This window comes from Opisthocomus hoazin, chromosome 7 (assembly GCF_030867145.1).
Source record: "Opisthocomus hoazin isolate bOpiHoa1 chromosome 7, bOpiHoa1.hap1, whole genome shotgun sequence".
Lineage (NCBI taxonomy): Eukaryota > Metazoa > Chordata > Aves > Opisthocomiformes > Opisthocomidae > Opisthocomus > Opisthocomus hoazin.
Window position 1 is genome coordinate 48,062,076 of NC_134420.1, and position 27,754 is coordinate 48,089,829.

At 47.7% G+C, this 27,754-nt stretch overlaps 1 protein-coding gene across 1 annotated transcript; it reads right to left on the reverse strand.

Annotated features, from left to right (window-relative positions):
• Positions 1–312: 312 nt before the first annotated feature.
• NEK9 (NIMA related kinase 9) lies at positions 313–27,491 on the reverse strand. Its single transcript, XM_075426102.1, has 22 exons — positions 27,219–27,491; positions 25,789–25,966; positions 22,756–22,811; positions 21,814–21,884; positions 19,812–19,917; positions 16,047–16,178; positions 14,958–15,068; positions 14,297–14,361; positions 13,297–13,347; positions 11,756–11,948; positions 9,632–9,776; positions 8,483–8,683; positions 8,026–8,072; positions 7,007–7,162; positions 6,513–6,621; positions 5,802–5,963; positions 5,252–5,422; positions 4,963–5,022; positions 4,328–4,518; positions 3,933–4,097; positions 3,265–3,477; positions 313–2,855 (listed from the first exon to the last, which is right to left on the reverse strand). Exons 1-22 carry the CDS (start codon positions 27,405–27,407, stop codon positions 2,733–2,735), a joined length of 2,895 nt encoding a protein of 964 aa, XP_075282217.1. The 5' UTR covers positions 27,408–27,491; the 3' UTR covers positions 313–2,732.
• Positions 27,492–27,754: the final 263 nt, after the last annotated feature.

The window sequence follows — 27,754 nt, forward strand, 5'->3', positions numbered from 1 at the left end:
TTGAAATAAACACACACACACACACAAAAAGCCCCTGACGTCACTAGGAGGAGATGCAGCAGCAAAATAAAGCATTGTTTTGTTGTTTGTTTGTTGTTTTGGGTTTTTTTAAGGTTTTTTTAATGAAGGGACACAGAACCTGACATTTTTATTCCCATAGCAAAGAACTTGCAAGCCCCTTGGCCCTCTTTCTATAAGCAAAAATAAAACCACCACCAACCAAACAACAGAATGCCATGAAGCCAGCTGACTATATGCATATTTCCCCTTCCTCTTTGGAAAAAAAACCCAAAACACTCTGAACACAGGACAATGAGTTTAAATATTTATTTAAACAGAAACTCCAAACCACTACACCCTTTAACCTTTCAGAAAAAGACGACAAACTAGTTTTCAGCCAGAGTGTCAGAGCAGGCGTAAGTTGTGTTCCACTATAACAACTCAGTAGCAATACTAGCAGGAGACCAACACATACGGAGCTAGCACTGCAAGAAGGGGAGAAGTAAAAACGGTTTGAAACTGCTCAAAGGCACTTCTGCCCACTTGCCCTTCCATTTTCAGCCCAAGACGAAGGTGCTGGCTTTAAACTGCTTTTTTGGTTGCATAGCTGGCTGGTGTGAAATCTGTGGTCTGTAACAGGCACAACCTGGGTAGCGTGAATCCTCGAAGGCACATATGAAATTGCGGAGCACAGGGCATCCTCTGTCAGGGACCCTAATCCTCCGCTAGATCCAAGGGGAATCCAGTCTGTGCACCTAGCTTCCCAACTGCAGAGCATTGAGAAATGAGGATAGCAGTGCACTGCAGGAGAGCGACTCCCATCAGCTTGGTGCTGGCTTATTGGACATGGCTCAGGCTCCACGCTTCACTCCTCAAAGGCACTGCCGCAGCGTGACCAACTCAAATCATTCCCAACCGCAACAACCACCCTCCAGCCGGGACCCTAACCTGAGGACTGGCTCCAACGCACGAGGGGAAAGGAGAGCAGAGTCACAAGGGCGACTAAGGGACGTGGCCACGCCAGGGTGCCTGACGCTCATCACCTCCCAGGAGGGCTGTCCTCCTAGCCTTCCTTCGGTAACGATGGACAGGCACACCGGTACGATCCTTGCCCTGGACACCGCACTGGAGAGACTGCACTTGTTTCAGCTCCAAGATACTAGCAACAGGCACCAAAGAAGTAGTTAAGGAGAGTAAGTTACAAGCAGTATGGTTTGGCATCCACCTCTAGAGACAAACAGGGAATGCTGGCTCCCCCAGAACTGTCTCTCAAAGGAAGAAGTCTAGGAGAGGTGGCAGGATACCCAACTCCAACAGACCTACGGCAATTCTAGTGACATGCCATTGATGGGGATGGTTTAAGCCTAATGAGGTCACAACTCCACTCTCACAGCAAAAGGTGAGAGGGACTCAGGACTCCTTAGAGGCTTCACGTAAGGCAGGGGAGGCTAGCTGCTCCCAGTGATCCTACCAATCCCAAAACCTTAGTTCAAATTCACTTTGCTAATAAATTTAAGGGGAATAAAATTAACCTCATTGTCTAACAGGAAATGAGGAAATCTTGAGCATCAGACCATGCCTTTCCCATCTCCAATTTTCTTGGGAAAGCCTCTCGCTTCTAGAAAGAAGGTGAATTCCAGACAGAGACTTGATCACTCGTGGTCATTGGGGAAGGCTGCATCCTGTGACCACGGCATTAATGACCTATTCTGGGTAGGAAGCTGCATTCCAGCTTCATCAAAACACTGAGTGGAAAAACACTGATTCTTCCCACACCCACGCAGAGGGTGGGCACCAGGGGCTGAGCAGAACAGAAGCCAAGCAGGGAGCAGCTATGGGCTTATGCCAAGAAACCAGAAGCTCTGGCACCCAAACCAAGTTGAACAGCTGGAGCAAGAAATGGGTGGCTTCGTCTGAGGCCCAGACGCTTGTCACCTGGTTGGGAAGCAGGTGGTCTGAAACCGAGAACCAGAGATCCCATCTCGGACAGTCCCCGCTACTGCTGTTGGAAACAACACCCGATTCACTCACCTCGGTGCACTGCCTGGAAGTTGGAAAGCTCTAGGCACCCAGAATAAAGCCTTTGAACTCTGTCTATACAGGCCACTGGACACAGCCATGTGGCCAGAAGCTGTGCCTCGAGCCCAGGGACACACTGTCTGCCATTATCTCCCTGACAGGAAGATCTCCGCTGCCTCCAGAAAGAGACATTCTCCACCCCCTCTGCCCCTGAGCAGAGGGGAGCAGCCTCACCGGCCGGGCCTTACCATGCAGTAGGGAGAGGATCCTAGTCCTTCACCCCTCTGAAGTGAAGGTGGCGAGTCTTAGGGTTCAGCCAGCTTCAGTACAAAACATGTCTCCTCCTCTCATCTAGAGATGCAGTGATGAATACTGGGGTCCCAAAGGCAGCTCCCAAGAAGCAGTGAAACAATGAAAGGGCCACGAGCTGCTACTGGAGCCATCGCTGTGATGGGGCCGTTCTGCTTCACGTGCGGAATTGACAGATAAGGTACAAAGAGGAGCTGTTGCTGCTTCAATCACTGAGCTGGCCTAGAGCTCAGCGGCCCTTCCCCTCTCAAACTCACTCCTAGTTCATATCAAACGTACATGGGTGCTGCTCTGGAGCCTCCGGCCTCGCTCCTTGTCTGCGAGTGACCTGAAGCCAGGAAAGCCGCTCTCTGCATTCGGTTAGTGTGCTGTGAAGTTAGATGGATCCCAGTGGGCTCAGGAGACTAGAGGCTGGAGCGGCACGAGTCCGTTCCCAGGAGACACCAGGAATCTGAATCCAAGTCAGGTTTTGGATCCACTTCCATCTCCTCTTTGGCTGTCTGTGTTCCTTTGGAATGAACCTCCACCTGCCAAAACACACAGCAGTTATCCAAACAGCTCTAGGACTAGCTGCAAAGAAGCCAGGAGCTGCACGAGGCACAGTTCCAAACCTCCACAGCCATTTGGGACTCTCTGTGACATCCGAATGCTCATCCCTTCTCACCAGGAGAAATAAAGGGGAATCCCAGGTCCCTCAAGGACTGAGCTGTCCTCACAGGAAACTCGTCTTGGCTTCATTCCCGTTGCTACCACCAGAGCCTGCATCAGCAGCTCAAACAAGAGACAGGCACCATGCTGAGTCCCCCCCATTCTGCTCTAAGAGGGACACCTGTTAAGAGCTGCTTCCTTCTGCGCAGCCTCCACAATCTGCACAGGAGCCACCACCAGTGTAGTGAGCCCTGGGCATGGATGTGCACCCAGGTGATGGGTCCTCACCTGATGCATTCCCTCCATCCCCCTGCAGAACTGCTGGAGCTGGGCACTCAGACAAATGGTTTCCTGCTGCAGCTTCTTCTGATCATCCAGACACTGCAAAACCAGGCCTCGGAGGTGCGTCACCTCCGCCTGCAGAGCACTGCACATGCAGCCTGCAACAGGAGACGCAGCCTTCCCTTCACCACATGGCAAGGTTGGACTCAGGCAAGGAGGCTGCAGAGACACGGAGGGAAGTCAGGCCAGGTTTGAGTGCAAGGCCAGCAGCTGAAGCCATGCACAGACAGCGTTATCCCAGCTCGTTTCCCAACTTCCAAACTTCTAGCAGGCAAGGTCAGCAAGCTACTAGTCATTACATCTTCAGTACAAACCCACTAACTTCCTAATTTTTCTGGGAAAGTGGCTCCTGTCCTCCTATCCCCAAAACCCATCTGGTTTACTCCCCCTTTCCCTAAGCCTGGGGTCTGTACCTCCTCTTGGGACAGAAAACGCCTGCAATCAGATGCTGATTCTGTTTGCAGCATCATCTCTGATTATCAACAGCCCTCTTTTCTTCATCCAGACAAATGAGGTCAATCCAACACCCTCTTCTCAGCTCTCCCCATAATTCAAACATTGCCATTTACAGTCCCCAAGAACTTCTGGCCAAGCATTCACTTGGATAACATTACCCAGGGCTCTGTTTTGGGCTCGTTTAATCCAACGGGTTCCTCAGAGGCCACTTTGAGTCCTTGAAGTTTCTGGTAAGGGAGAGTCTCCTTCTCAGGCTCCGAAGATGCCATACTCAGAGGAAAGGGGCTGTCAGGCATGGGGATGAATTCAGCGTTCTCCAGCTCCTGGAGACACAAAAGCAGCACCGTCAGGTCAGCCTTCCTGCCTCTGATTCCATCTCCTCAACCAATGCACCAACCCCCTCCTGTGGTGAAAAAGGCAGCGAGGCCTAAAGGGCTCCCTGCGCAGCACAGCTCTGAGAACCTTTCAGAGCATCGCTTAAAGGTGGAAGGGGCCACTTGCTTTTCCCCCACCTAGATCGCCGTTTTAAGGCATTTCTGAGACACCGCATTACCTTCCGCAGCCAGCCAGGGCAGGAGCTGCTGTCAGCACTGTTGCCTCCCTTCGCTTCTGTGGTGCTGATCCAGCCCCCCAACTCACGATCTGCTTCCATGGTTCCCCGAAAGCCTCCACTGGGACTGGGGGTCTCTGCTTCCTGTTCATTATCCTCTTCCTCTCCTCCTCCAGTTGTGCAGCTCTGAGCCACTAGCAAATGAGAGTGAAAACTTTATACTTTCCCCACCTCTGGTATTCCTGTTGCCAAACCCCAGCTGGAGCAGAGAAGATGCAGAAATTTGGGCTGTATGTCCACGGTGAGAGCACATGCTAGCAGCATCTCCCTCAACTCCCTGGAGGTCTCCCCTAAAGGGCTTGTGTGCCAGTCTTTTGCAGCTTCTTGGCCCCAGCCCTCCCACAGGTCCAAGAAACTGGACTCCATCTCTCCAGCAGCTGTCCCATAGCCCCCCTTCCCTTATCAGCTCCCTTCAGTGAATTCCTCTCAGCTTTTCCTTGTCAAACTGAAGTTCCTGCTGCATCCATGTTGTGAGGTCTTTCACACACAGAGAAACCATGCTACAGGACCAAACTGCATCCACTCAAACTAACCACTGAACGGAGTTAAACCACAGCTCCCCAGGGCAGGTTACTCACCAGTACCAATGGACAGGCCACTGCTGTTGGATCGAATTGTTTTAGAGTTCAACACCTTTTCTGCAAGGAGAGAAGTATGCTTTCAGTTAGAGCGCCACATGGAAAGCAAGACAACTCCTACAAAGGCACGCAACAAAGCCAATGTCGCAGGCCTAGAGCTCAGAGCAGCTTGCCACATTCCCCAACAGCAACCTGGCCTGTTCCCAGGCAGGATTTATAATCTAGGTCCTGGCCAACAATACATCATCATAACCAAGATCCCAAAATTTCATCCTAAACTTACACTTACCAACAATGATGATGGTGTGCCAGCCACGGCACGATAAGTCTGGAACATGATGCAATGATCCAAATATTGGCCGAGGCCATGAGGTACAAATATCCGAGCCATGAGTTCTCTCGGTTGATGTCATTGCCAGACGCCCATTCCCGCCGTTACCCCAGGCAAAGATATGGTTGTCTGAGGAAAGAAAGATTCAGGACCCTCAACTCCCTCCCTCCTTCTTGGCCTGTTGTCACTACAAGGGTCACAGCCTCTCTGCTCTAACTGCTGTCCCAAAGTATCTCATCCACCAGCTCCGTTTTGCCAGCGGGAGAACAAACTGATAATGAATCTAACAGGCAGCCACCAAGCTGGCACTCTGCAGCCCCAGGGACAGCAAATGCTTGGCGCTGCACTAGGACAACTAACAGGGCCAGACAGCCCCAGCCTAGGAGGATTTCCTTACTTCAGTGCAGTGCTGCAGGGGTGGTCTAGGAAACGCTCAATGGGAGACAGTTAACCGCCCTGCAGATCTAGATCAGAGGAACCCACCACAACTTTGCAAAGACCCACTCACCGTCAGTAGCAGCTATGGTGAACTCATCTCCACATGAAACCCTGATCACCTGCTTACCCCCCAAGGGGCCTCCCAGCAGGTTAATTCCCAGGTGCTTCTTATAGTCCCCAACACCAAGCTGTCCGCACTTGTTGGAGCCGAAGGTCAGCAGGCGGCCTCGCTCTGAGAGGAGGAATAAGGAGACAGTCACAGCCAGGGCCCAACTCTGGAAGCAGCCATGCGCACAGAGAACTAGCAGCAACAGCCCATGACCAGGAAGAACTCTGCTGAGAAGCCAGCCAGGCTGGGAGGGGACAGTGCCAGCCAAGAAGAATGGTTTCAGCCTGGAAACGTCTCCCCAGTTCCTTCTCCCTTTGCTCCCCTTTTGATGCTGGGGGCTGAGGTTCCTCGCAGCCCTCTGACTGGTGTCACTTGGGCAAAGACTAACTTGGGCATAAACGATTTCTCTGCTATCCCAGAGAATGATTCTTCCCCAAACTTTTTTCTTTCCTCCCTTTAAAAAAAAGGAGGGTTGACCCAGCAGCTGATGTTGCTGCTTCAGCTGGCCAGGAGGCCAACACTGCTGAGGAACAGGAATCCTGGGCTACTGGAGCAGGCATGAGCCCCACTACCATGAACACAACCCTCAATGTCAAGAGCCAGGCTGAAAGGGCAAAGCTGATGTAAAGTAATCCAGCAATCAGCATTCGCTTCTTATTACGCAGGGCTCACCATCAATGGAAGCTGTGTGGGTCTTCCCTGGAGAAATGGTACGGATCTTGTAGAAGGACAGCTGCTTGGCCAAAGTAAGGGAAGTGGCATATGGCACCTCACAGTACGTCTGAGAAAAGACAGGTGGGTAAGCACAGAGGGAAAAACCACACACTCATCAGCTAAGACCTACTCAAGCAGCTCTTGACAGGCCACAACATTAGCCTCGACAGTCCCAAAACAGGCATGGTAAAGAACTGCCAGAATCCATGTCGCTGGCTAAGGCACCCTGGAGCAGCTCGCAATTTGTTTCACTGCCTCAGATCTGACATAAGCCCATAGGGCAGACAGGAAACTGAGGAACAAACTGCCTCTCCCCACAATTCCAGTATCCATTGCCTTGGATTTGAACTAACAAATTGGCACAAAGCTAATGAACGCTTTGCCACTGTCACAGGACCTCCATTTTCCCATATACTGCTGGGAGCTGGAGCCAGGGACCCAAATGCACTTACATCATGGTTGATGATCCCTGATGTGCACTGATTCAGGCCCAGCTTGTTGAATTCGTTGAGTCCACATGCCAACACTTTGCCTGTCTGGGTGAGCAGGAAAGTCCCATCACAGCCACAGTGAACAGACACAATGTTTAAGGTCTTTGGAACATCCACCTATGTGGAAGAAATATATCCCAAGAAAATCAAAAATCCCAACATCTACTACACAGAAGCTGGCATGTGGAAAACATACGGAGTTAGAGCAGTGGTTCAGCTAGTCTGGGCACTGACAATGCCCAATGCAGTTATTTTGAATAAAGGTGAAAGAATATCATAAAGTCTATAGCATATTGAAACTCCCATTGCAGTGCAGAAATTCAAGGCATTCTAGACCTCGTGAGCAAACACTGGGGAGCCAGCACAGGAACCAGAAATGTGGTGCACAGGCATTCTGGCCAGCTGGGGTCCACAAGCACCAGACCCAGTAAGCTGAGCAGGGCTGGGTCTGTGCTCTGTGGGTGTGATACTGTTGTGATCACAGATGTTTGGCTTTCAGGCACATCCTTGTTGGTTTCTAACCCCCAATGAGTTAGATTACCTCAATCACCCATAGCGCTGTATTTCAAGAAGGTTTTACTTTCAACTCATCTTTAACTCTTTATATAATGTCAAATTCAAAGACTCCCAGTTGTTTGCGCTGCTGCGAGTTTCCTCTACAGACCTGAGGTATGCAATTTGGTATTTCCTACTATGATTTCTACAACATTAAGTTTGGCATTTCCAGTTCCAGCTGGAGATCAGAGCAGTGAAGCTCTGTGTCATGATGCTGGCTGTTTTGGGAGTGGCATATCCCTCTGCCATGATCTCTGTGGACAAATGAAGCAAAATAAAAAGTAGGAAGTAAAGTTAAAACCCCTGCAAACTTTACGATACCTCAGAAAAAAACACGTCAGCCTCAGACAGCTAATATTTCCAAACAGCAACTAATTTTGTTTTATGTCCATGCAGATTTTTAGAAGTAGTAGTCGCAGCCCTACCTTCTGAGGGGTGTAGTGATCTTCTTCTGAATCCAAGCCCAAGCGCCCTGCATCAGTGACAACACTGCAGTTAGAAACGGCCTCACAAGGTGCCCTCCCCTAAGAAATGGTACTGTCTCTCCATAGTCCCAAAGGAGTCTCCCTACAGAACTAGCAACCTGCTCCCTTCCATGCATCATTGCCTGCCAGTCCTCAAGGCAATCCAACCCCACTCACAGAACAACTGCCTTACCCACAAGGAAGCCAAGTGGCACCTTAGAGCTGCCCAAAGTCCCAAGGGCTCAGTCACCATTTCCCCATTCTTACAAGGAAAGAAAGCCCCAAAGAAACTACGTTCTTTGCCCCCCAGACACACCAGACAGCCCTCACCCAGGCCCTGCATTACACACCTGCACCAAGCTGCTTTCTGGAGCAGGCATGCCCCAGTGCCCTTGAGTTCCAGGGAGACTCTACCTACCATACTCTCCACAGCCCCATGTGTAAACTTCTCTGCTCCTGGTCAGCACTGCCACGTGGTTATCTCCACACGAGACCTGCTCCACAGGGTTGGTAAGAAAGAAATCCAGCTGCAGCGGCTCAAGCACTTCAGAGCCATAAGCCTTGTCAACGCCAATGCATCCATAATAGTCCGAGCCAAAGGCATACACCTGGCCCTCATCTGAAGGACACAAGGGAAGCTTGGTCAGCACACAGAGGTTGGATTAGGCTGCATACTAACCTCTCAGGACATGGCCAGAGCAACCTCTTTTCATAACCATCTTCCTCTTTAGTGCAGAAGAGTGTCATCAGGAGAATATGGAGTCCTTTCTTGTTCATGTTAAGATGGATGACGTTACACCACAACCTGCAGCTATTTCAGGCCACCAATGTCAAAAAATCTTGTGTTGAACCTGCCACTTTCTTGAACAGAAACCCACAAATTGATCCTGTTGCTCCCGAAGTCACTCCTCCAGCGCACTGAGCATCTGAGTTTACCTCTGTCAAACCTCTGCTTTTCCAGCATTGGCAAAATAAGCTGGAAACTACCTTGTTGATTATTGTTTTTATCAATAAAGCGAGATTCAAATTCTTCCATAACAGACAACACCACAGTTAACACATCTTTAAAAGCATGAGCAGGGTTAAAACTAGAGACAGCTACCAGGTATCAAGCTTTCTGAATCAAATAGCAAATCTCAGATACACATCTTTTATCATTGAGTGGCTCTTTTGCCACACAGTCCAAAAAGAGTTTCAAACATACTTAAATTTTTGTCTCCAGACTCCTCTGTCTTTAATACAGGCATGTATGGAGGCAACACATGCACTGACAAGAGCAGGGACTCTCCACAGCCACAAGGAACTGTGCTCAATACCCAGCTTCATTAGCAAAAAGGAGCACATCCTTAGTGAAACACCCAGCCTGCTTGCGAGTCAATATCTGCCTCTGTATAATAATGTTGATCTACCTCCACTATCACACCTACTGTCCTCAAAACTGAGCAATGAGTAGCATACGGTACTTTATTCTTTGTGTACAAAGCTGCTCTGCTAATCTTACAGTGAAGGCAAACATCTCCGCAGCACAGCAAAGTGAGAGGACCAGTGGTCCCCTTCCAGCTCTCACCTGTGATGCACACTGTGAAGTCATCTCCACAGGACACCTGGCGAATGGCTTTTCCCTGCAGCTTCTCAACATGCTTTGGCTGCCGGTAAGAGGCTCTGTCTCCATGTCCCAGCTGCCCGTGCAACTTGGTGCCCCCCTGCATATTCTGCAAGGCAGAAACATCTGGTAAGGTTATGCATCCACAACTCAAGAGATGGTGCCAATAATTACAGCACCTCAAATGAACAACTGAAGACAGCAAAGAGCAAAAGAAAGTGTGTTAGCTAGTGTAGGGAAGGCACTGCTATCTGCATGCAGCGCAACAGCAGGTAACATTCTAAATGGCAGCTCAGGCTTTTGGGCAGTTACACGCTAACAAGGAGTGATCCAGTCTCAGGCCACCAGCTGGTGAGGAACCCCTGCTCCCTTCTCATCTCCCAGGCTACAGAACCTGCTCCCTGCTGCAGGACTGAAATTCATCCTTCAGCTTTTTGACCTCCTTTTCTAAATCCAAATGTCTGCAAAGAAATCCATAACATGAAACAAATATCACTGAAGTGGCCAGACCTACCAATTCTACAGGAAAAACAAAACAATTCTGCATAGTGTTAAAGCTGAAACTAAAGTATTAATAGCCACCTGAAAGTTTACAGTGGCCATTCTTGCAGTAACATCATACAACAGTTTGGGTTAGAAGGGACCTTATAGATCATCTCTTTCCAGCCCCCCCTGCCACAGGCCAGGACACCTTCCACTAGACCAGGCTGCTCAAAGCCCCATCCAGTCTGGCCTTGAACACTGCCAGGGAGGGGGCATCTACAGCTTCTCTGGGCAACCTGTTCCAGTGCCTCACCACCCTCACGGTGAAGAATTTCTTCCTTGTATCTAATCTAAACCCACCCTCTTTCAGCCTGAAGCCATTACCCCTTGTCCTGTCACTACATGTTCTTGTAAAAAGTCCCTCTCCAGTTTTCTTGTAGGCCCCTTCAGGTACTAGGAGGAGGCAATCAGGTCTCCCTGGAGCCTTCTCTTCTCCAGGCTGAACAATCCCAACTGTCTCAGCTTGTCCTCATAGAAGGGGTGTTCCAGCCCTCAGATCATTTTTGTGGCCCTCCTCTGGACCCACTCCAACAGGTCCATGTCTTTCCTGTGCTGAGGGCTGCAGAGCTGGACGCAGGACTCCAGGTGGGGTCTCAGAGAAAAGCAGAGGGGCAGAATCACCTCCGTCGTCCTGCTGGCCACACTTACTTTGATGCAGCCCATGATACAGTTGGCCTTCTGAGCTGTGAGTGCACACTGCCAGGTCATGCTGAGTGTCTCATCAACCAGCACCCCAAGCCCTTCTCCTCAGGGCTGCCATCAATCTATTCTCCACCCAACCTGTATTTGATCTTGGGATTGCCCCAACATCCAGCAAATGACTTCAAGTTGCTCTCCTCCCATTTGGCTCTCTCTCCTCTCACCCACCTACCAGTATTTTCTAATCTGTCTTAACAGATTCTGTATCATCAATACAAAAGCCTGTGGAAGCCTGGAGATGCAGAATACCTCAATGTCACTGACCAGCTAAGCCTGACAAGACTGGATTCAATTGTTTTAAATGCATTATATGCCAACACTTTTTTATTCTCTTTGAACTATTACAGAATTTCCACTCATCATAGAAAGCAGAGTTGTTTAGTATAAGACATCTCTGGTTTCACCCACAAGTTGCCTCACAGATGACATCTGTATTACAGCGAGGTCACTCATGCCACCCATTTTGATCTTGGAAAACTTTCCTCAAAAATACACAGGCCAACAGAGCATCACAAAGCCTCCAGTGCATTTCTAGTAGTCAGGAAGCGGAAGAAGAGATGTTTGACTCAGTGTCTGGGCCTACAAGTCCACCACCTACAACCCTCAAGTGCACAGCAAGTCTCCAACACTTCCTGTCATGATGGAAAACTTCTCCCAAAAACACGCTTGCCTTGGGAGACTTGGGTCAGCCCCGAAGCAGATGGCCTCACAGTGTCCATTGCAGTCAGATCTCTCCTTTTCCAAGCTGCTTGCCCACTTGACTCTACCAGGCTCACAAACGGACAGCAGTGGATTTGGACTGTCCGCTCCCACCCTCACCCCCTTCCTGCAGCTTCGCTCACTTACCACCCAGGTGTAGAGCTCCTTCTCCACTGTCACCACAGCAAAGTGAGTGTTACCAGCACACACCTGGCGTGCACTGCAGCCACTTTTGATGGCATCCAGCTTCTGAGGAGTGGACTTCCCGCCACCCCAAACATACACCTCACTAGTGCGCGAAGTCACCACTGCAATGGGAGCCTCATTCACGGTACTTGACCTGCACAAGACCCCCCCACAAAGCACACATACTTTTAATAATGAGTCTGCTTTCACGGCCATCACTCATTTTCCTAATGTTGTCTATCAGTTTCCCCTTCACAACCATTTATGGTTTTTATATTGACCAACTGTTCTCTTTGTTGAGTGGTTGTGAGGCCTCAACTGCTATAGAGAGACTCAGGACCAAACCTGTCTCAGAACAGTACAGAAAGCAGCCTCCAGGAAGCACTTAAAAAGCCTACAAACCAATTTTGTGTCATTTAAAAAGGCTGGGCTTTCACTGAACAGCCATGGAACTGTTCTCATTTGTGAAAAATGAAAGCCTTACAAACGGTCATGAAATCTCGCTCAAAATACAAAAGCATCCAAGAGCTTCTAAGTTCCCTCTATCCTCTTTATTTGAATTACAGGCTTTCATCTGAGGGCAAAAACGTAACTCTGATGCAGGTAAGAATCAATTCACAAGGAGACTGCAAAATCGAAATTGTAATCAAAGCAAACTGTTTGTGAGCCACCCATGAACTGGAACAACTTCACATAAAGTGCTCAGATAGTACTTCCAAGTTTATGAGGAAAAAAGGTCAAATTCTATCTGTCGAATCAACAGAAAAACAGCTATGCATGTCATGGAAGCTATCTGCTTCATGGAGCAACCTTGCTTACAGGCTTACTGGGGACTGTGGAGAACCTCTACATATCCATATGTTTTATGAAAGATATTGATATTTATTTAATCTTTATCATTCAGACAGTCCTATTCTTCCTGCTCAAGGGAATCTGAGCAACAGGAGGGATCTATACTGCATCCTCAGATAAGGAGGCTGTAAAGACTACACCCTCAGTAGGACAGATCAGAGCTGTATGGGACCTGCTGAGGTAAGGCTCCAGCCATACATATAAGCAGGATATAGAATCACAGAATAGTTTGGGTTGGAAGGGACTTTTAAAGGCCATCTAGTCCAACCCCTCTGCAATGAGCAGGGACACCTTTAGTTAGATCAGGTTGCTCATAGCCCTGTCCAACCTGACCTTGAATGTTTCCAGGGATGGGGCATCGACTACCTCTCTGGGCAACCTGTGACAGTGTTTCACCATCCTCATTGTAAAAAGATTCCTCCTTACATCCAGTCTAAATCTGCCCTCTTTTAGTTTAAAACCATTACTCCTTGTCATATAGTAGAGTAAAATGTAGAATAGCCATGACTATGTCAAATTCCCAGCATTTAGGGATCTTCTAAACTACACTTTTCCATTAAGGCTGTCACAGACTAACACTCTCAGCAAAGTTCCTCTCCAGGGAGCTGTTCTTGCCACACTTCCTTTCAAACACATGCCCAAATAATTACCTTGGTCGCTTATTCGGCCCATTAAGCAGTGTGACTTTCTCTTCCATCTCCCTGCCAAAGGAGAAAAAGCATTTTAGGAAACAGTAACACTGCCCAAAGCAATTTACTGACAAGAAGCACACACAGACTGCTTTCTTTTCCAACAAAATGTTGCTCCCTTTTGGAGGAAATGTGGCAGCTGTTTACCTGCTCACAGCAATACACAGTAAGTAGGGCAGAAGTAACATAGCACACAGCTAGCAAACTTCCAGGAGAGCCGAGGACAACAAACTACATATATACCAGAATGTGGCCACCTAATATCCATATTGCACAAGAATGAAGAGGCTAAATATTATCAGGATTTGGGCTTTTACCAGTGCATACAGCAAGGTAAGACTCAAACTTTGCTGACCACCAAGAATGTTGGTATAAAGGAATAAGTCTTCTGTCCCCAAAGCAACAAATGTAGGATCCAAACAGTCCAGAATTATGGTCCACCTTTCACAAAAAGACCGTGTGTGCAGGCTGCTGGTCAAACTAAGCTAAAATGGGCCACTTTCAGTGCAACTCTCTCCAGAAGAGCGAGGCAACAAAGGGAGAAAGCGAGGTCTCTATATTGCACGATACGTGTATTTCAAAACGCCTTTTCCAATGACCATAGGAGGATTTCTGTGACCCTTCCTTCACAGAGATTTGAAGAGCGAGAATCAGCATTCCTCAAAGGAGCCTCAGAAAGGGATGGGTCAAGGTTCTCAATACAACAGTTTCTAAGACAAAGGATGCAGAGACCTTTCTCACCATAACCATGCACCAACAGAACATAGGGACTGATCAGCAGACAAGAACGCCAGAATGCACTTCTCTCCTAAAGAGGATGAAGTGTACTTCAGCAACTGCCTCATATCAGGTCAAATTAACTTAAGGACTTTGCTACAAAAGCATAAATGCCACTAGTCTGCACAAACCCTTCTGATCTCCCTGACACCTGTCCAGTTTTCAGGCAAGACCATCTGATTACCTCCTGCGTTTGCTGAGAAGGGGATGTTCAAGCAATTCATCTGCAGTGGGTCTTTTCTCTGGATCCTGAAAGAAGTGAGCAACAAGTCATTCTCTGGGAAATGCTCAACATCTGCAATGAAATCTTGGGTCAGAAGACCTCATTCAAGCCTGTATGGACCTCCTTCCCAGACCCCCTTCACAAGAAGAAGGAATTAATTCAAGTATTTGGAATGAACGGGCATAAATGCCAGGGATGTGCAGGAGGGACTTCCATGCTCTGAAGGTATCAATACTATGTTTGCTTTCAAGAAATTAATCCTCTGCAAAAAGCCAGAGTCACGGTCAGGAAGCCAGAACCTTAAGACACTGTACTGAGAAGATGCTCCCACCTCCACAGCACTGCATCAGAAAATAATTGCTTCTGCCAGCCCATTAAATAATTGTTGTCAGAGTAAACCCAGCACCCCTCCAGAGCCTGCAGGACTGAATGGCATCTTGAGAAAATGCTTTCAGAGGACTGTAGGAAGCCCAGCCTTAGTGACGCCTCAGGCCTCACAGAAATTACTCTGCATCAACAGCCCTCATGCTGAAACAGGCATGTCATTCCCCTTAGTCCCTGAATTCCACGGCTTAGGCAGCTGGGAAGGGGTGTCTGAAAATTAAAAAACTACTTTGCCAACCTGATCAAGGCAGGAATTCACCATTTGGATCAGCTCTCGGGAGTAGACAGTGGAATCAACCTCCATGGCGCGATTTCCCTGTACAATCTTCACACAAAGGTTCAGGGGATTCTAGACAGAAACCAGCTGTAAGCGAACTGAACTGGACAATCTGTCCAACGGGGAGAGGTGCTACAGGCCACCATTATTTTCTTCCTCCTTCTCTGATCAGGACACATCCTTCTTCTTCCCTGCCTAGTAGGTTCTCCAGAAATCTAATAAATAATTCCTGCAGAAATGGTACCTCTGATAGCTAGGACTTGGTGGCAACGTCCAGCTTTTCACCAAATTCCCTAACAGTGGAGGGAGGATCGGCTGCTCTCTGCACGACATCTCCTATGCAGCATACTGCCATAGAAACATCACACAGCAGCAAAGTTACTGGGGACTCGATATGCATGATGAAAGGAAGTCAGGAAAGGATGGTATTTTCACATCGTCCCTTTAAGGGTTACAAAATCTTGCACCATGGCAGCTAGCAGCTTTTCCCATCTCATGGCAGAAGATGGCAAATCACATATGCCAGCCAGCAACGCTCCCTTCCACCTTCCCCATGCCAGCTTGACCACACTCCTCTTGCACCCAAACTTTAAGAAAGGGTAACAGGATTAAATCTTATGAAATCCAGAGGCTGGAAGTTTTTGCTACAGAATGTTGCACAAAAAATTCACAGCTAGGAATGCTGAAAAAACCAAAAAGACTACACAATCACAAACTTCCTCCTTGTACAGGAAAGCATGTTTCTTTCACAACCATGATACAAATTAGCACAGCTTGTATTCTGCATCTGGTAAACCCAGGGCTGCAGACAAGGATGGGTTTGGCAGAAGCCAAAGAAGCATCTGCAGTGCAGGGTATGAGAAATCGTGCAGCCATCTTCTCTGGCTATAGTTGGCACTCCTAGGCCACTGTTTAATTAATCAGCAGATTTAAACAAAAGAAAAATGTTAAAAAGGTTTAAGAAAGAAGTTTCGCAAACTATGAGCCAAGTGTGAATCTCGGGGTGATACAAAATAAGGTTACTCAGTACATCCTGGTTTGCAGACTTACAGTGGCATCAAAGGTCCTCTTCAGAGTAAGCAGCTCAAAGATGACACAGCCCACTGCCCAAATATCTGATTTGAAGTTGTATTTCACACCCTGGCACAGTTCTGGGGACATGTAATATGGAGTTCCCACCAGCTAGGAAAAAAAGAACATTTAAAAATCAGAAATGATTCAGCAGTCTTCAATTCACAAGCTCTGCATCCATTATGCTCACACAGGCCCATGAGCATCAGAGCTAGGCACAGCTCTGGAGTGACACAGATGACACACCCCACCAACGTGCTGGAGGGATGGGAACGACAAGCACGCTTCTGCCCTTCTCATCCACAAGCCTGTGCCTGAGTTTCTTAGAAGATCCTAGACACCCCTCTGCTCAGATCCTGAGGTAGTACATACTTCTCAATAGAGCAGTAGTCATGAGAACGCTGCAAGGACTTGCCCCTCTCTCAAATATACCACACTTTGAGGTAATCAGGGGCTTAGGTACTGACCAGGCATACTGAAACCCTAATGAGAGGTTGAAGGAAAGGGGATCTAGCAAAGCCTCCAAACACAGGAGGAGGCTACAGAGCCAGGACAAAGGCTACTCTGCCTCCAACGAAACAAGGGTTACTTTTGCATCAGTAAGTAGAAAGCTGGCACGAGTTCCTCCTGAAAGGCTTTCACTTCAGAAGCGGGCTTTCCTTAACAATTGGTTTAAACCAAACACCCTCAGCACACACAAAGTCCTAAACCCCAGAATTTAAATACAGAAGCCCTCCCAGCTACAACAGACATAGCGGCATAGCTTAAAGTCACAAGAAGGAGACACAGAACAAACATGATAAAAGGTGTTAAGAACGAAGGTTCCACATGAATGGAGTTCATTCCCTAGCAAGGAACTAGGTAGTGAAATAAAATCAAAAAGACAGAATTTAGAAGAAGGGGAAATATTTCTAGTTGCCTTCTTTTCAAGTCTCTCAGCAAAGCTCCAAGGACTACAAAGCCTGCCTTTCATTAGGCTCTGCTAGTATGCTAGATACCTAACGGGCACATTCAGAATCTGCCATTTCCCTTCCATTTCCCATCACAGAGCGTGACAGCTACAGAGTGACGCGAGTCCTAGCCACAGGAAGGTTTAGAAGCCCACCTAGCTGGAGTATCATACGGAGAACTAGGACACTATACCTAAACCTTCTTTAAGCAAAGGATAACGTACGCTTTCTGTAAGACAAACACAGACACACCTTCTATGTCTTCCTTGGTAAATGTGAGAAAGAATCAGCATCTAATAAGCAAGACGTAAACATTTTACAAAATCATAATTTGACTGTTAGAATTACAAATACTGACAATAACATGTTTTGCACTTCTTTCACAGCAAAAAAGACTTCCAAACCGCCACTGGTCATTAGATCACAAACTGAGCAACTAGCCCAGAGCACAGCCAGCATATACAGAATGAAATACCGCTGAAGTTAGCTAGTTCAAAATTTTTCAGAAGTGAAAAAGGAAAAAAAAACTTTGCAAGTGTAGATGAACACACACAACACAGGCAAAACAAACCTGGAAATTCATAGCACAGACTGTACTTTCTCTGAAAGCCAGAGGGCCATGAAAAATGTGATGAAACAGAAATGATTTTGCTGCAGCCCAGCTTAGCAAGGGCTTTATGCAGTAGCCTTCAGCTCCTACTTACTGTGCCACTGCACAATAGCACACACGTTCTGGAAGGAGGTTGGCAAGTATTTAACTACACATCCTAACAGAACACCAATAGCTTGCATTAAATCTAATAATACGGCCTGGTAAGGGGAAATGCAAGCTGGCTTGCATCCCAAACTGTAACAAAGGCCTGTAGCAGATAGGAGCTCCAGACAACATTTCCCTTTCCAAGCCTAGTGATCATCACAGAAATTAACGGGGTAGGAAATCCAAGCTGAGCCTTTCAGGTGCCTGCAATACAGCTTACTCTGGGTCACAACACTGGCTGCGAAACTGCTTTCTGGAAGGGTCTGGAACAAAGCCAAGCTTGACAGCCTTCTGGCAGAACTAATCCCTCCTACAAAGCTTTGTCCCTCTCCAAGAGCATTACCAATAAACCATACAGCTGGTTACCATAAGAAGCACAAGTGCCTTTGTTGCTTCTTGGTAATTCGGCTCTGAGTCTGAGTATTAAAGAGACAGGAGACCCATCTATGGCACGGTTCAATGTCAGGCAAGCACATCCAAGCTATCTCAGACCCAGCTGAGGCAAAATGCCCCTGTTAGCACGGCAGCATGACCAAATTAGTTCAACTCGCTAAGCTGGACTTAACTAGTTCAGAGGGAGAACGCTGTACTGATGTGACTACACTGCTGTCTTTGTACCTTTGGACAGCACTGCCTTTGTATTACACAGATTCACCTTTGGAAGTACCATGCCTGGGTACCAGGGAAAGCAGAGTAGTGCTCTCTAGCACAGCTACACTGGCTGTGGCACAATTCCATGCCCACAGTGGCACACATCTTTAGCCTACAGCTGCTTTGCAGAGCGACAGACCTCCAAAAGGTAACCTGGGAGCAAGGATAACTACAGGCTGTAACACACCAGCAAACATGCCAATGTTACTTAGATAACACTGAGGGAAATTGAAATCACAGAATCACAGAATGGTAGGGGTTGGAAGGGACCTCTGTGGGTCACCTAGTCCAACCCCCCTGCCGAAGCAGGGTCACCTACAGCAAGCTGCACAGGACCTTGTCCAGGCGGGTCTTGAATATCTCCAGAGAAGGAAACTCCACAACCTCCCTGGGCAGCCTGTTCCAGGGCTCCGTCACCCTCAGAGGGAAGAAGTTCCTCCTCATGTTCAGACGGAACTTCCTGTACTTCAGTTTGTGCCCATTGCCCCTTGTCCTGTAGCGGGGCACCACTGAAAAGAGTCTGGCCCCCATCCTGTTGACACCCACCCTTCAGATATTTATAAGTATTTATTAGGTCCCCTCGCAGCCTTCTCTTCTTCAGGCTGAACAAGCCCAGCTCCCTCAGCCTCCCCTCGTAGGGGAGATGCTCCAGTCCCCTCACCATCCTCGCAGCCCTCTGCTGGACTCTCTCCAGTAGCTCCTCATCTTTCTTGAACTGGGGAGCCCAGAACTGGACACAGGACTCCAGATGAGGCCTCACCAGGGCAGTGTAGAGGGGAAGGCGAACATCCCTCGTCCTGCTGGCCACACTCTTCTTAATGCATCCCAGAATGCCATTGGCCTTCTTGGCAGCCAGGGCACACTGCTGGCTCATGGTTAACCTGTCATCCACCAGGACACCCAGGTCCCTCTCCACAGAGCTGCTCTCCAGCAGGTCTGCCCCAAGCCTGTACTGATGCATGGGGTTGTTCCTCCCCAGGTGCAGGACCCTGCACCTGCCCTTGTTGAACCTCATCAGGTTCCTCTCTGCCCAACTTTCCAGCCTGTCCAGGTCACGCTGAATGGCAGCACAGCCTGCTGGTGTATCCACCACTCCTCCCAGTTTGGTGTCATCAGCAAACTTGCTGAGGGTACATTCTAACTCTTCATCCAGGTCGTTGATGAAGAAGTTAAACAAGACTGGGCCCAGTACTGACCCCTGAGGGACACCACTAGTTACCAGCCTCCAACTAGACTCAGCGCCGCTGATGACAACCCTCTGAACTGAGGGAAGAGGGAAAGGAAAACAAGCAGCAAGAATGTACAGCATCCCTGGTCTTCTGTAAGGCATGCAGAGATGAAAGAAAAACACACCTCAGTTTGCACACAACAAAGGCAGATACTCACAGTCTCGGCCATAGAGTACTCAGAGTTCAGCTTCTTTGCCAACCCATAGTCTCCCAATTTAATCAGGTTTGCCTTGGTTAGAAAGATATTTAATGTCTTTATATCTCTGAAAGGAGAAAAGGAAATGCAGACACTCAAACATATTTCTGGATTTCACAGTTTTCCATACACTGCTATACCTCCCTCCCCAAATGAGGTACTTGCTACTCTGCCAGCACTCTCTCTCTCACGCACAGAGCTCTCCAAAGGCAATTTGATCCCAAGTACTGGGGCAGTAACTGCAGTTATCCATGTTTTATCACTTCCCCACAAAACGACAACACAGTCTAAAAGCTCAGGCTCCAGACATCTATGTAAAGGCCACAGATCAAAGATAGTTTCCCTCCCCCCCCCCCCCCAAGTCTCTTCTCCGATGAAGGTCATTGAGCAGGTCTTATTTTTCCTGGTTTTATAAATAGACCCAAGCCAGGAGTCGCTGAGCTCACTAAAACCACAAACGTATGCATGAATATGTATGTATGCAAATATAAACACACATACAGAGGGTGTGAAACAGAAGCCACTCTAGAACTTACGCATAACATCCTTCTACCTTATGCCTCAAGAACAACGCTTTATAACACGATGTACTATCCCAGAAGGTCAGAAGGCTGATGGCCACAAAAATGCTGAATTCCAAATCTCATTGAAAACACTTTCTCACAGACAGAATAATTTATGTCTAGTTTCACAGGTCAATATAAGAGGCTGTAAATACAGAGAGGAAGCCCCCACCATATCATATGCTTCCCACAGCCAACAACTTTGTAACACCCCCTTTTCCTAACGTACCATCAACAACTTCCCAGTGTAGATCAGGACAACATCAAGTAAAGCAGCACTTTGCATTCATCCACTTGGGGCATCGCAAAGTCCTGGGTCACTCTGACAATGTCTGCAGCAGAAGGAAATCACTGCAAACATTTAAATAACTGTTCAATTCATTATTATGGAAGGATCCGTGGCCACACAAGTTCCTAGACTGTGAACCCTGCTATGAAGATGGGCAGCAGAGGTGGTAAGCAGTCACTGCAAAGCTGGACAGACATGACATCTGCTTTAGGTCAAAAACTTTGGCACTACTTTGCTGAGAGTGGGGTACCAACCCTTGATCAGCAAAGCTTGCCAACTACCAAAGATTCAGAACAGTAGCAATCAGGTTGCTATGCCACAGAAAACATCCTCACACAGCTATGCTCATTAGTTGGAGAAGAATGTTGTGCAGCACACGATCCAACCATGCTGGAAACAGCTGTCTGCGTGTGTGGCACTCCCCAGAACATCATGGCCTCCTTGAAGCACACATAAGCCATGAGATTTACCCCTCCCAAACAGAAAAGGGCAACAGAAAAAGATAATTAGCTGCTCATTAAGATCTCAGAGTCAATGTCAACATTACCACTACCAGCTAACAAGCTATATTACTTCCTTAAATAACAAGCCAAAGAAATGATGTTCAGCCAAATGCAGGACAAATCTTCGCACAGGTTACATTACAGCAATGCACCAATGCAAAGTCTTCATCACCGTTAGCCTCCAGGCATTACAAAAGGATGTACCTGTTGGTTTGAAGCTATTAATTGTGGAACAGGCAGAAAGCACCTTTGGCCTGTGGTAACTGTTCTTCCTACCCACTTTCGAAAACACTTCTGTGCTGTGTCACTAAAGCACAAATTTCCTTCGTTCCTACGCCGATTAACTCTTTGTTCACAAAGCTGCAGCATCAAAGACAACAATTCTATTTGCATACACAAAATTTCTTGCGCATTTATCACAAGATGGTTTCTGGCCCAATAAAAATTCTTTATGGAAGTGATGCTTAACATCTAGGCAGTCCAGCTACACTTTGGAGGAAAGATCAGTGCTTGCTTCAAACACAGAAGCAAAGGCTATTTCCAGGAGTTCTGCACTCACATCCACGAACCACACTGGTTACCTTAGCTTTACTGCATGCCACACTTACCTGTGCAGAATTCCTGCTCGATGAATGCAGCTCACAGCTGATGCAATTTGGAAGAGATACCAAACCACCATCTGCAAGGGCAGGAATAAAAAGCTTTATGTGAGGCTCAAAACAACTCCCCCCAAAAACCCACACATCCCTGTCACACAGAGGCACAGCGAGAGACCCTGACCGTGCCATTCAGATGCTCTTTCAGGAGTATGAAAATTTTGAATTTCCTGTTTTGGAAATCTCTGAAAAGATATTCCAAGAGGTAGATTGTTCTAGTGCTGTTCACAGTGTCTGTCCTGAGAAGCATTACAGAATTCAATGAGTGAAAAGATTTATGAGTAACAGCTAAGGACCACCTGGAAAAGATCTACAGTTGGTCTCTCTGGAATATGAACTGTGACCATTTAATATTCACCATGAGCCAGAAGGCCTTAAAAGTCATTAATGATTACACTTATTTATCTTATTTAATCACCTCAAGCTGAGTTGGAAGCAGACAGCAAAAAAAATTAAAAAAAAAAAGAAAAAAAATAAAAAGGAACAAAAAAAACCTATGGTGAGACAGATTCAAGGTAATTACTCGGAAAGCAAGCTACAAAATGGTTGAGAGAGAAACTGAGTACCAACCAGGAATAAACACAGAAAGAGATTTTAAAGTGAAATGTTAGCCAAGATGATAAGGTGACCAAAGTCAGTTGAACAGTCTCCTTTGTTACTCCTCCCTTGGAAGTTTATGCTGCTTATAGACAGCCAAACAGGAAAACAAAATTTTCTGATAGTCAATAAATGCTTGCAATATTCAAGAGGAGATGAAGGATACCAGTCCCCAGATATACACACAAACTCCCCACCAGCGCTACGGAAAAAATGTTGTATGAATACGCAGATAACCAGACAGATCCCCAGAACATTAGGCCAGCCCCACTGCTCCCTCAAACCAGCCCAAATTACCTCTTCTTCAAATAACTTGTCTTTCTGCCGCAGAATCTTATCGTAGAGGTTCCCTCCTGTAATTATGAGTGAGAAAGAGAGGTTCATCTTAGTTAATGGCAGCAGTTACTCTGCTCAGGTACTGCTGGGAATCCCCTAAGAGAGCTGATGAATCACTGCAGCTCTCCCTCAGCACTCTTCACTTAAGCTGGTCAGGCACTCACAAAATTAAGTTCTTCCATCTAAGAACTTCACTGGCATATCTAAGCTTAAGCAGAGATGACTCTTTTTTTAACACCACCATTTAATACTCTCTGAAAAGTGAATCAGTAAGACAGGCTACAGAGTCCCTACTTTTCACCTGTAAGCACTTCTTGGGATATGCAAACATTTATAACCTTTACACCAAATCACGTGAGATTGTCCTGCTCAGCATTATATATATTAATACATAATACATTAAAGAAAGAGAAAGAAAGCAATTATAAGTTCAGAGTAGTCCCCGAAAGCACAAGTTCCTGCCTTTCCCCACTTACTGCCCAGCTCTGACCTGCATCTCTCTTTCATCTGCCCTGCCAAATACATCAATGCAGAATCCAAAAAGCGTTGACAGCAGCAGCAGCACCAACCAAAGCCTGAAATCAGCAGCTTCATCAGGGAACCTCACAATTTCAAGCCAGCAGACTGGAAATCAAGGAGAGCTAAAAGAAACGATGCTGAGGGCTGCAGGCAGTGAGACTCCATCAGATTAGCATCCTAGCAGTAAATCCCAAATCTCTGATCACATCCTGTTGCTATTCCATTTCCCAATTATCATATAATATGTCCTAATAGTAACGGAACACCAAGCCCTTTCCCATTCTCGCAGATATGATGCAAGACAGCTTCCTGCTGTGTGATTTCCATGGGCCTGTCAAGCTGTAGATGTCCGAAGCAGGTCACAATGGCTCCTTTGCCTTCTTGAGGGACTTATTTCAGACTTCCATGTTACAAACATTTTTCTGATATTCTAATTAGGATTCCCTTCACTTAATTTCTTCTCATGCAGCCTTGCTATAACCTCTCAACATTTCTTTTTTCTGCCTTATGTTCACATTCACAAATCACTCGTCACATTCACAATTTCACCAAAATATTCACTTCTGCCTTTTCTTATGAACCTCTTTCCTAGCAATTCAGACTATGCAGGCTTTTAGTGAATTCTGTTGCTCAACTTTGATTTTCTGCCATCTTTTTTGCAGCTTTTCTGAACCAAAGAGCAGCATGACAGGTACTACATCGCCAAAATCCTAAACAAGGAGACAAATTAGCTCTTGACTCAGATAACCAATACCACTTTGCACACATACCAAAAAGAAAAAAACAAATTACTTTCTTCTTTGTTTCATCTAACCACATCTAACCTTCCAACACTCTATTCTCTCTTCAACAAATGTACTTTATAGGATATTTCTTCCCACATCTATTTCATATGTATTCACTGATGTTATTCCATGATAAATCCAAGTCTTATGGCACCATGGTATACATACAGAACCATAGACAAATAAATCAACAACTTGGCTTCCTCCCCTGTGAAATGGGGGAAATACTCAAATTTGAAAGTCTATTCCAGATCTCCTGAAGAGACATGCCAATTAAACAGTAAAAGCTTTGAATACTGAGGACTGTCTGCGAGTGACTAGTCCAGCCTTACTCTAAAAAACTCACAGATTATCTTGGACTGGTACACTATAACAAAAGCCACACAAACAACTGTCGACACATAGGCAAAACCAGTATCTGTAAGTCTAAATTAAATTCCCTTTTTCTCAAGTCCCTGGTTCCATACTACTCAGATGTATTCAGGCAATACAGGCTGTGTATTCATCCCTTAGTGTCCCAAAGTAAATCAGTTTAGAGACATTAACAAAGCACAGACATCAGTACTACGCAGCCTCTCTCTATGCCCTGCAATGAATTTATAATGGCCCCAAGCACACACTATTCTCAGGGCAGCTAAATAACTCACACAAAATAAATGATACACCAGCTAACATTCCCCTACTCTCGCACTGGAGTCCACCCGGCATAAGAACAAAAAGCAGAGAAGCAAAACCAGCTTTGGCCAACCTGCCAACCAGGGTCTCTGAAACCCTTCAAAAATACTTTGTACAATTCAGTTGTCCTCCCCAACCTGTCCCAGTGAAAACAATCTGTCCAAGATGATGACAGCCTTTTCCAACAAAAAAAGTTTCTGCTAAGCCAAGGCTTAACGTAACACCCAAACAGGATACCTAGCCAGGGGAGCTGTCCCACGCACCCACACAGGAACCATATTGCAGTTCTAGGCAGGTACCCTGTTCCAGCAGTATTAGCTGTATACGACCTTCTCTTCCAGCTGCCTAAGAGCAGCTGCAGCTCAGACCCTCATACTGAACACTTCCACCTCTCCATTTCAGCTGGGACTGTTTCCCCTGCAAACTCCAAACGATAGCATCTGATCTACTCTTGGATGGAATTTTAAAGTTTTTTCCACCACCAGAAGAACTGGATTTTTTTTAAAAAGCAGTAAACGTAGAAGCTGATAGCACAAGGCAGGAAAAAAAGTCCCAACTGCAGTGTGCCAGTAGATTTTTAAGCTTTGATTTAGAATTGCCAGACAGAGGGGTCTATTTAAGTGACACTACTGGAAAACAGCCCCACTCTGTACTAGCAGAGAGGCACGAATATCCTCATGATCTTTTCCCACTGTCGTACTAAAAGGACACAGCAAGGCCCATTAGAAGTGTAGATTACCAATAACCCACTTCTTCACTGCACCAGCTACTCAGAAGACTCAAGAAACCATGTGCTGCCTGAACTGCCTGCACTAACTACTGGGCTTCTTTCTTTGGCACCTGAGACACAAATCAGTCAGAAGGGTTCAATCTCTTCCTCAGGAGCTACACAGCAGAATTCACCTCCACTCCTCCGCTCCAGAGGACACCCCAGGAATATTCCCTGCAAGTTCTGCAGCAGGGTGACACAGTGATGTGGCAGCCGCCTGTTTGTAAGTGGGAGGAGGGATCTCACCATTACAGTACTCCAGCTCAATCAGCAGCGTGGTGTTATCCATGAAGTGATTGTAGTACGCAATGATGTTCTCATGCTGCAAGAGGGCAAGGATAACAATTTCGTTCAAAGCATCACGACGCTCCTTTTCTGACAGTCGGGTCAGGTCCACCTCCTTCCACACTACAAGTGAGTCATCCTGAAACACGAAAACATCTTTTAATTAAAAACACGCTACTATGAAGAGAACAGTATGTGCCTTTATAGCAGGAAATTAAAATTTCAGGGAAGGTAAAAAGACTTTCCTGCCTCTTAAGATTTCAGATAAAGATTCTTCACAACAATAAGTCTTGAGGTTTTCCATTTGTCACTAGGAACAGTGATGGCCTGAAGCCATCTTTCTAGATGGCCAGCACTCCTTTTGAAAAAAAAAAAAACCACAAAACAAAACCCACCCAAAACACCATACTACAAGATTTCCAGGGAAAGACAGAGTTCGTTTTGCTTCGATAAAGACAAAACATACTCCGGTTCAACAATGGGAGAACAGCATATTTCCAGTCCCCTAACTGTAGGATCTCATACAAGACCATAAGACATTACAAATACCCATGTATTCCTAAAAAAAAAAAAAAGTTGAGGAAACGAGAACCAATCCAGTTTGCCCTTGTTCAGCCCACCCACGCTGTCAGAGACGCTATGCGTGATCGGTTGAGTGAACGGTGTAGGACTGTTCAAGCCGTGACGCCTCAGGGTGGCCTTCCCACAGAAAAAAATGCTGAGGAACTTCCCTCGGGAACAAAGTCAAGCGCTGTTCTTTGACAGCCGCTAAAAAGCACAACTACAACCGAACTGGACGAGATTAAATGCCTCGCGAGCAACGGCAGCGCCAGCTTGTCAGCCAGTTTCCCCCGGCCAGCCGAAACGCCACTCACACGCGATTCACCTGGACGAGATGCCCCCATGTCCCCTGCGACTGGAGTAAAACACAGAAAAATGAGGACTCTCTCGGCGTCAGCAGAGTCTCTGCACCCTCCTACAAAACTTCAGTGGACCGAGACAACGGCGACGCTGAAACGCGCCGAAACCCAAACCCCGCGCCCCTCGACACCGAGGGCCCCCGCTTCGCACCGGGGCTGTTCTCAGTCACCCCGGGGGGCTGCTGTCAGTCAGTCAGTCACGCCGCGGGGCTGTCTGTCTGTCAGTCACCCCAGGGGGCTGTCTGTCTGTCTGTCTGTCAGTCAGTCACGCCGGGGGCGAGCCCCGCTGCGGTTCTTCGGGCGCCGGGGCCTCCAAGCACCCAGCCTCCGCAACCGGCCCCGCTCGCCCTGACAGCGGCCCCCGGGGCCCCCTTCCTCGGGGGAGGAGGAGGAGGAGGGGGAGGGGGAGGAGAGGGCCCCCCCCGCTGCCCGCCCGGGGCCCGGCCTGCCCCCCGCCGCCGGGCAGCCCACCTCGGTGCGGCGGTAGAGGGTGGCCTCGCCGAAGGCGCCGCGGCCCAGGGTGCGGATGGGGATGTAGTGCAGCTCCTCCTGCTCGCCGGGCAGGCCGCCGCCGCCGCGGGAGCCGCCCCTGCCCGAGGACTCGCTGCCAAAGTCGGAGCTGATGGAGTCGCAGTGCCGCTCGTACTCGCCCAGCGACATGGCGGCGGCGCGGCCCCGCTGCGGCCCGGCTCTCCCTCAGCGAGGCCCCGCCAGCCCGACGGGCTCCATGTTGGCTCCCGCCGCCGACCCGGAACCGCTTGCTGCCGCCGCCGCCGCGACGGCCTCCCCGCTCCCGCCTCCCGGCCCGGCCCCTCCCGCCCGGGCGGCCATCGGGCCAGCACCCCGCGCCGGCCGCCGCCACCTGGTGCCTCAGCGCTGCACAGAAAAGCGGCGTTACTTCCCAAGAAGTCCAGGGTTCAAGGTTGTTTTCCTAAAAAGCGTTCAGATTATATTTTGGTAGTAAAAAAAAAATGATGTTAACTTTTCTTTTTGCTTGACTGTACTAC

Coding starts and splice junctions, on each gene's coding strand:
- NEK9 (XM_075426102.1), bottom strand. CDS start 27,407: ATGTCGCTGGGCGAGTACGAGCGGCACTGCGACTCCATCAGCTCCGAC. Junction 13,348..14,296: donor CTTCTCAGCAAACGCAGGAG/GTAATCAGATGG, acceptor CTCCTTTGGCAG/GGAGATGGAAGAGAAAGTCA. Junction 3,478..3,932: donor AGCCCAAAACAGAGCCCTGG/GTAATGTTATCC, acceptor GTGTCTCTGCAG/CCTCCTTGCCTGAGTCCAAC.